This window comes from Sinocyclocheilus anshuiensis, unplaced genomic scaffold (assembly GCF_001515605.1).
Source record: "Sinocyclocheilus anshuiensis isolate Anshui unplaced genomic scaffold, SAMN03320099.WGS_v1.1 scaffold321, whole genome shotgun sequence".
Taxonomy (NCBI): Eukaryota; Metazoa; Chordata; class Actinopteri; order Cypriniformes; family Cyprinidae; genus Sinocyclocheilus; species Sinocyclocheilus anshuiensis.
The window spans coordinates 468,409-479,353 of NW_015537948.1; the positions used below are offsets into that span (position 1 = coordinate 468,409).

The window sequence follows — 10,945 nt, forward strand, 5'->3', positions numbered from 1 at the left end:
CACTGGATAGCTGGCCAATCACAGCACACCTCGCTTTTTCAGACCGATGCGCTTTGTAAAAATCGACGTGTTTCAAAAAGGCGGGGCATAGAGGAGAAACAATAATGTACAGTATGTGGAAAATAATGTGTTTTTTTTACTTTAAACCGCATAAACACATTTCATTACACCAAATACACAAAATAATGTTCTTTTTAGCAGCATCATATGACCCCTTTAACTTCTTGTTCGTTGAACAGTTGTAAAAACAATATATTATAATACCTGTTACCTGGAGTGAAGTTTGTGCTTTACATCAAGGACCACAATGGAAATAAGTTTTGTTTTAAACTTTATTGTGTTATCCTTGACGAATAGAGTGTATTCACTACTTTTTTTTGTCAAATAAACATAATATATTATATAATATACTATATATAATAGTATATAAACAATATATTATTATGCTGTTGTACAGAAAATCCACAAAGCCTAATGCTATGGCTGAATCACAGCTATGCTGAAATAAAACAGCATGGACTGGACTGCCTACATTTCATTTTTTTTTAAATGTTTCAGATGGAAATGCCGCTGCAACTGTAGAAAGATCCTAAAAGACTCAACTTACACACACAATCCCAGCACATAAAACCTATGCTCTTCTTGAAAGCTATCATTGTTTGAGAGAGGCTAGACTTCCTGCCCTGGCACTGCTCATTCCGTCCCTGTTATTTACCGTTCCCATAAAACGTGTCCTCAGCAGAGCTCGAAATCCAGACAGCCATCCATTAGCCTGTTTGTCCGAGGTTTGAGCCCTTATCAATGAGCGATCCATGTGCAAATGCCAAATGCCTGCTTTACAAGCTTAAACCATCCCTGATTAAGTTAGTTCTCTCAAAAATCCTATGACAAACCTATGATTTTTTTTCCATTAAAAACAACAGGAACATTTTGATTTACACAGCTGTTTTGCATGCCATGAAAACAAAAGCATGATAAAAGAATGTGAACTATTTGTGCACCATATTCCATTTCATGTTTGGAGAACAATCCAAAATCATTTTTATTGGAAATCTTCCCCACCACTATAGCTTTTGAATGTTATTTCTGCTTCTGTATATTAAAACTTCACACATGATTGCCAATTGTGTTGAGCATCATTGAAATCAAACTTGCCAGGACCTTGCCAGGACGTGTCCTTATGCATCATGTTTCAATATGCTTGTACTTATACAATACTATGTTATTGAGTAGATGCACTTGATATTTGAAGAGTTTTCAACCCACGTAGAGACTTGTGTTGACTCACTGAGGTTTAGTTTGATTTATCCCCAACTTGTTGGTTCAATGAAAGTAAACAATTAGGGCTAAAAAGTCTCATTAGTTTTGGTTGAAGCTATGTGTCAGTTCAGTTTACGTTAGACAAGAAATCTTGGACAAGAAATACTCGTCACAACACCCTCTTTGATTTTGAGTTTTGTGGCTAACCACCAAGCCACTGTACAAACACTGGCTGCCACCTCACACACACACAGCCTTGATTTCACCACTTCCTCTGCCCTTATCATTTTGTCGCTTTTATCACCTTAGCCTACTCTTCTCTAAGTAAACACCCTTCTCTCTTGCTCTCCTCTCTCCCTCCTTTGCCATCACCCATGGACAGACCGCATCCATACTCAGCTGACAAGAATGCATTGAGCGGTGGATTGTCAGAAGCATGTGCAACCCAAACCCTACTCTTCACTTTTTTTCACGTGCTTTCCTCCTCTTCCCACATGAGTCCTGGAATCACTCCAGCTTGACTCACTTTGGTACTGGTCAGACTGGGACCGCTGTCTGACCAACTCCCTCCAATTTACATGCTCACCCACTCACCAACTCACACACACACACAAATCCAAATTGGCCCCTGAGGGTCCCTCCACTTCCCGCTCTATACGTCCCTCTGAAACTGGAGCACCATCCCAGTTGTCTACAAACCAATAGGAATGTTTGGCTACCAATTCTTCTAATGTTTTCAAGATGGCTTTGACTCTTATAAGGAAATCCCCCCAGTTTAGTAGCCATTTGAAATCCCTGCTCCTTTTTTACTGCGAGGAAGTGTTTTCTGAGTCACGGGGCGAGAGCCAGTCGTGTGCCGCAGTCTGTCTGAGACTAGGGAGTTTGGAGGAGCGCTGGTGGTGTTAGCTATTGGTACATGAGGATTGTACGAGGTGTCGAGGCTCTTATGAGAGTCTGAGGTTCTGCTTTCTTTGACTCCACATCTAACATTTGTTTTCTATAAACGGTAAAGAACAGAGGACTCAAGTGACTCTTACGGGATGTTTTTTCTGGGTAAGTCAAAATTAGACTATTTCCTCACTGCTGAAATACTTTTTTGCTTCAATTCTGACCACTGTAGTCTGTAGTGTGCAGTTTGCATGAAACGCAGTGGTAACTGAACAAGGACAACTGTTCCTTTAAGACCCTTACTTCTTCAATGGGCACTTCCATGTATTACCAGAGGGCTGATTAGGCTATTTATACACAATTTCCTCTCCGGTTATTAGTTATTTCATTATTTGGTGCATTGTTTGATGTCAGTCAGCATGATGTCCTGAATTATTCTAAACTGTTCTGGCAGTTTCTGCAACCTTCATGTTAATGTGTTAACCACTTTTAGACTCTTTTAGACTCTACAGAGGTATAAGTAGTAATTCAAGTTTGAAAAGTGACGTGGTATGAGTCCATGGTTAATATGAGCAATCCAAGCAGTGAGTCCAAACTGACGATGTCATGTCTAAGTGTTACTTACCGCCTTTGACACAGGCCTACGATCAGTTATTGCACTCTAAGGCTTCACTCCACCAATAGAAGACAAACTGCTCAACTTTCATCAGATCAGTGTAAACGAGTAAGTTACCAACACCCCAGACCGGCTCAGCCCACAGAGCGTCTGGTTTGGATGAGGCCATGCTGTTCTCACTCATCTTTCCCGTTCTTGCCATCCCCATGACAACAGCACCATCAGATGCCTCCTTCTGAGCTGACTAGGAGCCGAATGAATCTTCCTGCCTCCGTTAACGGGTGGCAGGGCCATGGCATCCACTGTGGCGGCACATGAGAACCAGTGTGTACACATAGGATGTGCCAGGACCCCGCTGGTTATTACAAGCCTGTGGGTGTATGTGTGGTTCCTAGGGATTCATGAATTCGCTTATTCGTGTGTGCGTTGATGTCGGTAGTCCTTCCATGCTTTTAGGATATAATAGGATTTTTTATATAAAATGACATAATAGGATTAAACTTTACTGTCAGGTATCGACACCGATTAGGATGCACATGACCTGGATGTTTCTAAAGCTTTTATGGTAGCACCAGACTGGCATGACCTAAGATGTAAACAGTGTCGGGTCAGAAAAAAAGGTACATTACGAGTGTTGGCTTAGCTGAGCAGAGCCTCATCTTGTTTTTAATAACCTGCTAAATAAACCCCTTGTCTATGTTCTCACACCCTAGAACTCAGATCCACTCCAGAGCTAGCTTTCATTGGCATCCACACTTGGCCGTGCGTTTACACCTCTACCCATCAGCTCAGTAGCTTTTTCTTGAATAGGACATCTGTATTACATCGCAATTGAGCATTTTGAATGTTTGGATGAGACAGTGACCCTGACTTGGTGTTTGTTCTGTCTACAGTTTGTCCAGACCAATTAATCAAGCATCAGGTGGTTTTATGGTGATTTAGGATTATGTAGTTAATGTGAATGGGTGGGGCATGGGGAGTGGTAAAGTCTCTGTCCTGTCTTTCAGCTGCACAGTGTCTTGGTATGGCCCGCAGTTGTCTAGCTGGATACTGTGGAGGGCAGGACAGAGAGTGGGTGGCTGTCTAAAGTTTGTAATTACAATACTCCTCCTGTTAGTTCCTAAGAAGGCCACTTCCATTTCCTTCCACCTCCAGTTTCCTGGATGCTTATCTGTCATGGGATAAATTTCAAAGTGTACATTAGTGTTTTTGTCCTAAGTTCTCCTATGATCACACTTGATTGCCTTTGACTTTCGAGTGGCCTTTTTATGCTCTATTGCATGGACTCAGAGTGAGATGTCTGTGTTCTGTTAACATCAGACTTGCACTGTTCATGTGTTTTGTTTGGAGCTGCGCCTCACCAATAGAAGACAAACTGCTCAACTTTCATCAGATCAGTGTAAACGAGTAAGTTACCAACACCCCAGACCGGCTCAGCCCACAGAGCGTCTGGTTTGGATGAGGCCATGCTGTTCTCACTCATCTCTCCCGTTCTTGCCATTCCCATGACAACAGCACCATCAGACGCCTCCCATCTTCCTGCCTCCGTTAACGGGTGGCAGGGCCATGGCATCCACTGTGGCGGCACATGAGAACCAGTGTGTACACATAGGATGTGCCAGGACCCCGCTGGTTATTACAAGCCTGTGGGTGTATGTGTGGTTCCTAGGGATTCATGAATTCGCTTATTCGTGTGTGCGTTGATGTCGGTAGTCCTTCCATGCTTTTAGGATATAATAGGATTTTTTATATAAAATGACATAATAGGATTAAACTTTACTGTCAGGTATCGACACCGATTAGGATGCACATGACCTGGATGTTTCTAAAGCTTTTATGGTAGCACCAGACTGGCATGACCTAAGATGTAAACAGTGTCGGGTCAGAAAAAAAGGTACATTACGAGTGTTGGCTTAGCTGAGCAGAGCCTCATCTTGTTTTTAATAACCTGCTAAATAAACCCCTTGTCTATGTTCTCACACCCTAGAACTCAGATCCACTCCAGAGCTAGCTTTCATTGGCATCCACACTTGGCCGTGCGTTTACACCTCTACCCATCAGCTCAGTAGCTTTTTCTTGAATAGGACATCTGTATTACATCGCAATTGAGCATTTTGAATGTTTGGATGAGACAGTGACCCTGACTTGGTGTTTGTTCTGTCTACAGTTTGTCCAGACCAATTAATCAAGCATCAGGTGGTTTTATGGTGATTTAGGATTATGTAGTTAATGTGAATGGGTGGGGCATGGGGAGTGGTAAAGTCTCTGTCCTGTCTTTCAGCTGCACAGTGTCTTGGTATGGCCCGCAGTTGTCTAGCTGGATACTGTGGAGGGCAGGACAGAGAGTGGGTGGCTGTCTAAAGTTTGTAATTACAATACTCCTCCTGTTAGTTCCTAAGAAGGCCACTTCCATTTCCTTCCACCTCCAGTTTCCTGGATGCTTATCTGTCATGGGATAAATTTCAAAGTGTACATTAGTGTTTTTGTCCTAAGTTCTCCTATGATCACACTTGATTGCCTTTGACTTTCGAGTGGCCTTTTTATGCTCTATTGCATGGACTCAGAGTGAGATGTCTGTGTTCTGTTAACATCAGACTTGCACTGTTCATGTGTTTTGTTTGGAGCTGCGCCTGTTCACTTTTGTGTGATTGGCTGTATATGATTGAAATATTAGCTCATAAGCTTGGTGTATTGAACATTTTTAGTATGGCTGCAAATATTTGTACAGTTGACTGTGGTGGTGACTATTTCTGTTGTGTATTGTACACTATCACGGAATGAAGGTTATAATGAAACGATCGCAATACTTTTCACAATTTGGAAAAAGCCTGGTCCACTTTATATATTATTCTGCTCAAAGACATAATTAAACTGGCATGAGCCCTGCAATGGACTATCCATCCATTCGGGGTGTCTGAGATGCTGGGATTGGCTTCAGCATCCCCCATGTGGCGTATGTATCTGATACCGCAACTTAAGAAGATAAATGTCATAAGATCCACAGGTAGAAAACTGGGAGAACAATTAAACCATGCTTAATCAGTGTGTCTTTCTCTATCTCTGTCTGTAATGAATAATAGTCCATCAAGCAGTTACAGGGGCATTGCCCTGACTGGTCAATTACTCATCTTTGTCTAGCTAAGTACAGGCAAATGCAAGGGTTGATATAATTCTAGCAGCTATTACGAATAGAGGCTAACAGGGTTACAGTGAGAGCTCAGAAAGGACTCACTATTTTTTTTTTTTTTGTAGTCATCATAAAATGTCCTTGTGTAATTATGATGCAGTCTAAGGCCAAGACTACAGGATTTACGATGTCAGACTGAAGATGTAGAGTCAAAGGTTAAAATGCTGATTTACTAAGGCTGTAAATTCTGTATAAAGTCTTAGCTTTTTAGGTCAGGCCTGTGAGGATCTCATCATGCTAATATTCTCTCCAAATCAGTGTTTGAGAATGTGTTTTTGCAAATTCTTTGGAACCGCAGAGAAAAACATGCTGATGTTCTGAGGGGTGGGTGTCAAACTGATACTGTAACTCTGAGGTCAAAATGCAGTTGAATGCTTTTTGGATTCTTCATATATGGAGAGTGTGAGAATGAGACTGGAGGATGCTGGAAAATTCCAGCAGAACAGAAGAAGGTACCACAGCAGAGAAGACTGTTGATGGAAATGAAGAGAAAAAGAGAGCAGGGTTCAGGGCGAGACTGAGGGCGTGAGAATGAACGACTAAAATAAAAAAGAGGGTAATGGAGAAAAGGGGAGAAAATTTGGGAAGGGAATTCACAAGAGAGAGAAAAAGAAAGGAGAGAAAGATAGGGTGTGCATTCATCTGTGAGATGAGATATCTGTCCAGTGATGACTTGACATAGCCCAGCTCGGACTCTGATGTCCCAGGGCTAAACTATAATATGTATGTGCGTGTGTGCTGAATGGGTGGTGTCCACTCCTGGTTGTGGAGAATGAATGGATCTGGCAGATATTACCAGCCAACCTCTGAGCTGACCAGACATTCTCCCAGGGCACGGGCAAGTCAGTTTGATATTTGTTGCTTAAAAAAGTAACCCAATAACTTCAAACATACACGCACCATCTTACAGACCTCTTACTAAATAGAAAGCTGCAAAAAAATACATTAATTGTAATAAGTACAACAGAATATTCTACTTTCCTCTTAATTTTTCAGATTCATGTGCCTCTAAACATAAATTAAAAAAAGCAAAAGGTGGCTGGTTAATGAATATGTTGTTCTAATGCTCTTTCCTGTCTAAGTTGGTGGGTCTTGGCCAGAATATACAACAATGTAGACTAGACCAGTGTATCCCAACCGAGTGTCTCTACTGAGCTGATGGGTTGAATCAGGTGTGTTTGATTAGGAAGAGTTCATAAATGTGCAGTGTTGGTGTGCCTCCAGGAACACGGTTGGGGAACACTTTACTAGACTTTATGCTGATAATCAAATTCCGAACAAGCTCCAAAAGTAAGCCATGAGTGTATAGACAATAGGAGTTAGTTAAGTCAACTAATTAAAACACATGTCTTTGAATCCTTTACGTTCAGATATGTCCACTGTCATGCCACAACACAGTGTTCACATGCCAATCTGCACACCTAACCACTTCACCCTCCTTCCCCTCTTTACACAGGCAGTGGACTGATGGGCAACTCCTCAGCCTCCTTCATGGGGACGTTCCTGGCCAGCAGTCTAGGCTCCCCTCCCTCCCCACACATTTCAGATGTATCTCTTATCTGACCCATCCATTTCAGGTCTTGGAGTTTCTGCTGAGCTGATGGGTTGAATAAGGTGTGTTTGATTAGGAAGAGTTCATAAATGTGCAGTGTTGGTGTGCCTCAAGGAATAGGGTTGGGAAACACTGCATTAGACTTTATGCTGATAGTCAAATTCCAAACAAGCTCCAAAAGAAAGCCAAGTGTGTATAGACAATAGGAATTGTATTATTAAGTCGAATCCTTATGCTCAGATATGTTCACTGTCATGCTACAACACATTGTTCACGTGCCAGTCAGCACACCTAACCCACTCCACCCTCCTTCCCCTCTTTACACAGGCAGTGGACTGATGGGAAACTCCTCAGCCACCTTCATGGGGACGTTCCTGGCCAGCAGTCTAGGCTCTCCTGCCTCACACCCACCACACCCCTCCAGACCACCGTCCTCTCCCTCCTCTCCTCCTTATCGTGGGGGTCCTCACTCCAGCACCTCTCAGATCTGGTTCCCCCACTCACATGAAGGTAAGATGGCTCAGTTCCACTCACCTGCTCATCTGTCTGTCTGGATATGTGTCCATCTATGTGTGTTGTGCCTCTGGACTTTATCATCAATAGGAAGCAGCTCTGTCTTTTTTATGCTCTGTGAAATGTGCCGCCCAGTGGTTTTCGACAGTGCAGAAAGGTACAAAAGTTCAGCCAAAAAATCTTGTGGTCTGTGATGTGCATCAACAAGAATTTATGTGCACAACATACACACACACAGAACATTGGAGGAAGAGCAAGCTAAATGGTCAACAGCATCGCAGCTGTCGTGTAAAAGCCAATGTGGCTTTTCTCACCATGCCTTATACTAGCTTCACCAGAGTCTGAGCCACACCCAGCCCCCAGCCTGCCAAATCAAGAGCCGGCCTCCTCCAGCACTGGCTCCAGATCCCTACAGATGACAGACTACTACAACTCCGTAGAGAGAGCAATGTAGAGAGACAGAAAGATTAGGAGATGCCCAGGCATGCCCAATGCCACTCGGCACTTATTCACACATAAATCCCCTCCGGGCCACGTCCAAATGTGCCAAACAGTCCTAAACCATTAGGAGTTCATCCGTGTGTTGTTTGTGTAATCCACAAACTCAGCCTCTCTGAGCACTGCACAATCCCCATGCTGGTTATCACTATACCCCAGTCTATTTTCACTCTCTTCTCTCCATACCCTGCTTCTGGTATGGTGGAAGACAACCCTGTTCCATTTGAAGTTCACGCTAGGATGAGGTGTGTGGAGATGACTTATCTTTTTGAGCCTATCAATCAGCATAAAGTCAGGTCCATTTTGAAGATATTTCTGGTCAAGAACCTCCAATAGGTAAAGTTCAATTTTGAGATTTAGGAACAGGTAAATGATACCATGCACCTCACAATCCAAGGCGAATACTGAAACTTGTTCTTTCTTGCTTGTCTTAATATAGAAGCCTGGTTGGCAGACCGATTAAAGCCTGTGAACCCTGACTCCAGGAAATTGCACAAAGCCAGCCAGTCAGAATGCAATTTTGTGAAACCTCTTCCCATTTTTTATGTGCAATATGCATCAGATGGTCCGTGGGTGTTCCATCTAAGGATAGGACTAGTAGAGGACTAACTCACGGATAGTCAAGTGAGGACTACCCAAAAATTGCTCAATGTGCATCATGCAATGCGACAAAATGTGCACTTCCTTCCAGACCATGAAGAGATGAAAACCCAGAGATGTTGGTTTGTTCCTTTGGCCATTGGCACATTGATCATTTTCCTAAAGAAGCTGGACAGTTTTAATAAGAATGATGATAATGGTTACGTTACTAAGTAATAAGGCTGATTATGAGTGGGATTATGATAGCAAGCTATTATCTGTATTGCAGTTTAATTGTGCAGAACGTGGTGTGAAATTGATTGAATCCTGGCTTGCCATCAGCATCATTCAGCTCTCTCCTCTTTAAGATAATTGCAAATTGTCTTTTCTTCAGTTTGCATAAAATAGCAAGTGATCAAAATGGGAAGCACAATTGCCCAGCCTATTCTCTGCACCCTGTGGGACGGAGTCTCCCACCAGCAGCAGCATACAGGTGCATCTCAATAAATTAGAATGTCGTGGAAAAGTTCATTTATTTCAGTAATTCAACTCAAATTGTATTAAATAAATTAAATGCACACAGACTGAAGTAGTTTAAGTCTTTGGTTCTTTTAATTGTGATGATTTTGGCTCACATTTAACAAAAACCCACCAATTCACTATCTCAACAAATTAGAATATGGTGACATGCCAATCAGCTAATCAACTCAAAACACCTGCAAAGGTTTCCTGAGCCTTCAAAATGGTCTCTCAGTTTGGTTCACTAGGCTACACAATCATGGGGAAGACTGCTGATCTGACAGTTGTCCAGAAGACAATCATTAACATTCTAATTTATTGAGATGCACCTGTAAGTGGATCTGCAAGAGTACTTTGAGATATCCTAAAATTCCTTATACCTCAGCGTCTGTGAACAGTTTATTATGGCACTATTGTGAACGTAACTTATTTCTGAATATATTGTATTTTTTATAAAGTCTGATCCACATCTCATTCATTGTGACATCTGATATTATCGTTTAAGGAAAAATATCAAGAATACCGTATCTGTTGCCACTACTATACATAACTCACCCATATTTGAAATGCACCTGTCTGCAAATAGCATGCAATGGTGTGTTATTGTCCTAACATTTTCTATTTTTTTCCGCAGTATAAAATTACTTGACAAGCAAATTGAATATAATTTGTTTTTCATAGGATATATCTTTTTTAATATATCTGAGTTTATTCAAGCATATAACAAAATGTAAATATGAAAAAATGCCAATTTGCAGCAATTCCTAAATCACAGTTTTATTCTTTTTCTGATTACTGTAATGCTGAAGGTCACATCAGATGTTATTCTGAAAACTACACATATCTTAAAGGGGTCATATGATGCTGCTAAAAAGAACAGTATTTTGTGTATTTGGTGTAATGAAATGTGTTTATGCGGTTTAAGGTTCAAAAACCACATTATTTTCCACAAACTGTACATTATTGTTTCTCCTCTATGCCCCGCCTTTCTGAAACGCGTCGATTTTTACAAAGCTCATCGGTCTGAAAAAGTGAGGTGTGCTGTGATTGGCCAGCTATCCAGTGCGTTGTGATTGGCCGAATACCTCAAGCGTGAGACGGAAATGTTACGCCCCTACCATACTGTGATGATGCCGTCAGGGCAGAGCGATGATTCAAAAACATGAAAACCCATTATAAACGAGGCATTCGTTGCATCCAGTGGGGACATAATTATGGATTATAATGACTTATACTGTCTTTTTACGCGTTGCGTTGCATTGCATTTGTGATCGGAGAAATGACAAACAACAAGCCCTACTCTACACTGCCCAAAAAACTCGCTTTAAATATA

The 10,945-nt window shown here is 41.8% G+C and overlaps 1 protein-coding gene across 1 annotated transcript in view; it reads left to right on the forward strand.

Moving 5' to 3' along the window:
• The window catches only part of LOC107664385 (BAH and coiled-coil domain-containing protein 1-like), a 104,051-nt gene that overhangs the window by 54,793 nt on the left and 38,313 nt on the right, over nt 1–10,945 (forward strand). The window contains exon 3 of the mRNA XM_016454942.1: nt 7,831–8,013. Within this exon, the coding sequence (XP_016310428.1) occupies nt 7,831–8,013 (183 nt within the window). The remainder of the gene's footprint in view (nt 1–7,830; nt 8,014–10,945) is intronic.